The 2,127-nt window shown below is 50.2% G+C and overlaps 1 protein-coding gene across 1 annotated transcript; it reads left to right on the forward strand.

The window, feature by feature from the left end:
- Positions 1-269: 269 nt before the first annotated feature.
- POMK (protein-O-mannose kinase) lies at positions 270-1,871 on the forward strand. The gene is made up of 2 exons (XM_010295492.1): positions 270-557; positions 1,098-1,871. The coding sequence occupies exons 1-2, from the start codon at positions 270-272 to the stop codon at positions 1,869-1,871; spliced, it is 1,062 nt and encodes a 353-aa protein (XP_010293794.1).
- The last annotated feature ends 256 nt before the right edge of the window (positions 1,872-2,127 follow it).

Consider the following 2,127-nt stretch of genomic DNA (forward strand, 5'->3'; position numbering starts at 1 on the left):
CTGTTTCCTGGGGTCAGGCCCGTGGCCGGTCCCGCCTGTTTCGAGAGCCAGGAGGATGAAGAGCGAGGCGAGCGTCGAGCTTGAAACCGCTTTTAACGCAGGCCGCTGCCACGCGTGGCCCTTCTTGTAGGCTGCAGGCTCAGGTCTGCAGTGTCTGCGAGGCCACCATGTAGCCTGCAGTGAAGAAGCCCCACCGGCGTTCATCCCTGGGCTGGGAAGAGGGTCCTGCTTAGTGCCCATCTCTCATGGAGAATGCAGCAGGCATGGCCATGGAAAAGAAACCGCATTTTGTTAGGAGGGAGTTTCCTCCCAGGGAGGTGTCGTCCGTCTCGTTGGCGTTACTGCTTGCGGCTGTTCTCCTCCTTAATGCCCTTCTCTACCTGTACCTCAACAAGTTTTACATCTCTTCGGGACGGGCTGAAACAGACCCTGGCCTCTGCTCTTTCGGGTACTTCAAATTGGGAGCCGTGAAGAATTGTTCCCCGTGGCTCTCCTGCGAAGCCATAAACAGGGAAGTCAGGAAACTCAAGTGTGTTGGTGAAGGCGCTGTGAAAAAGGTGAGTTTGCATTTCCTTCCTTCTCCCCTGTGGATAAAGAGCTTTCACTGTTTGCTGGCTCTTTAATGCCCCCACTGCTCTTATAATTATCCTTGCAGCAGCTAATTACTGTAGACATCTGGGGCATATGGCTACTGATAAGGTGCACAGAACAGGTAGGAACGTGTGACCAGAGCCCTGGGCCACCTCCCTGACACTGAATGACACCCAGCTACACAAGCGAGATCACAGAGATCAGTGAAGCACTTGTGGAGTGTGGTACAATCGTGGCAGAGTAAGAGTGGCTGGTGGGGTGGTATTAGATTATTTAATTCATCTGCATTGCCCGTTCCAAAGAAAACTTAGGAAATCGTGATGTAATTACGATGTCAGTAAGGGCTTGCTGTGACAGTTACATGGCCCTACCTAAAGGCTTGACTGTGCTTGGTGACTGTAATTTGCAATTGTGACTAAGCAGTCACTTCAAAGTCAGCAGCAGCTGGTAGCAGTCTGTCGAAGAAGGCTCTCCATGTGTCTTACCTTTTTCCTGTGTCTTCTCAGGTCTTCCTTTCCGAGTGGAAGGAAAACAAAGTCGTCCTTTCACAGCTCACGAACTCAGAGCTGAAGGAGGACTTTCTCCATGGACTGAAGATGCTGAAAGCACTTCAAAGCAAGCACGTTGTCCGGCTGGTTGGCTACTGTGAGCAGCAGTTCACAATCCTCACCGAGTACCATCCTCTGGGCTCCCTGAGGGGCCTGAATGAAACTCTCCACATGCCCAAGTACAAGGGCATGAACACCTGGCATCGCAGGTTGATGCTTGCTATAGACTACGTGAGCATCATCCGGTACCTGCACAGCAGCCCTCTGGGCACCCTAGTGATGTGCGACTCGAATGACCTGGACAAGGTCCTCTCTCAGTATCTCCTAACAAGTGATTTTCATGTCCTGGTGAATGATTTGGACGCTTTGCCTCTTGTGAACAGGAGTGCCGGCAGGCTGGTGAAGTGTGGTCATCGGGAGCTCCGGGGCAATTTTGTAGCTCCTGAGCAGCGCTGGCCCTATGGAGAAGCTGTTCCATTTGAGGATGACCTCATGCCCCCCTATGACGAGAAAACAGACATCTGGAAAATCCCAGATGTCTCCAATTTTTTCTTGGGTCACGTTGAAGGAAGTGACATTGTGCGACTGCATTTGTTTGACATCCATGCAGCATGTAAGAAGGAGGACCCAGCTGAAAGACCTTCTGCCCAGGAGGTCTTAGACACCTACAGGAAAGTTTTAACTCTGCTTATTCGGGAGGCAGCCATGCCTGGTACTAGGGAAATGTTATAGTGAATCATGAGACAAACAACATTCTGAAGTTGATGTCCTTCCTATTTATTTAACAGAATAACAGAATCATTAAGGTTGGAAAAGACCTTTAAGATCATCGAGTCCAACTGTCAACCCAACACGACCATGTCCACTAAACCATATCCTGAAGTGCCATGTCTACATGTTTTCTGAATACTTCCAGTGATGGTGACTCCACCACCTCCCTGGGCAGCCTGTTCCAATGTTTCATCACCCTCTCAGTAAATAAATGTTT

This window comes from Phaethon lepturus, unplaced genomic scaffold (genome assembly GCF_000687285.1).
Source record: "Phaethon lepturus isolate BGI_N335 unplaced genomic scaffold, ASM68728v1 scaffold52350, whole genome shotgun sequence".
In the NCBI taxonomy this organism is placed as follows: Eukaryota; Metazoa; Chordata; class Aves; order Phaethontiformes; family Phaethontidae; genus Phaethon; species Phaethon lepturus.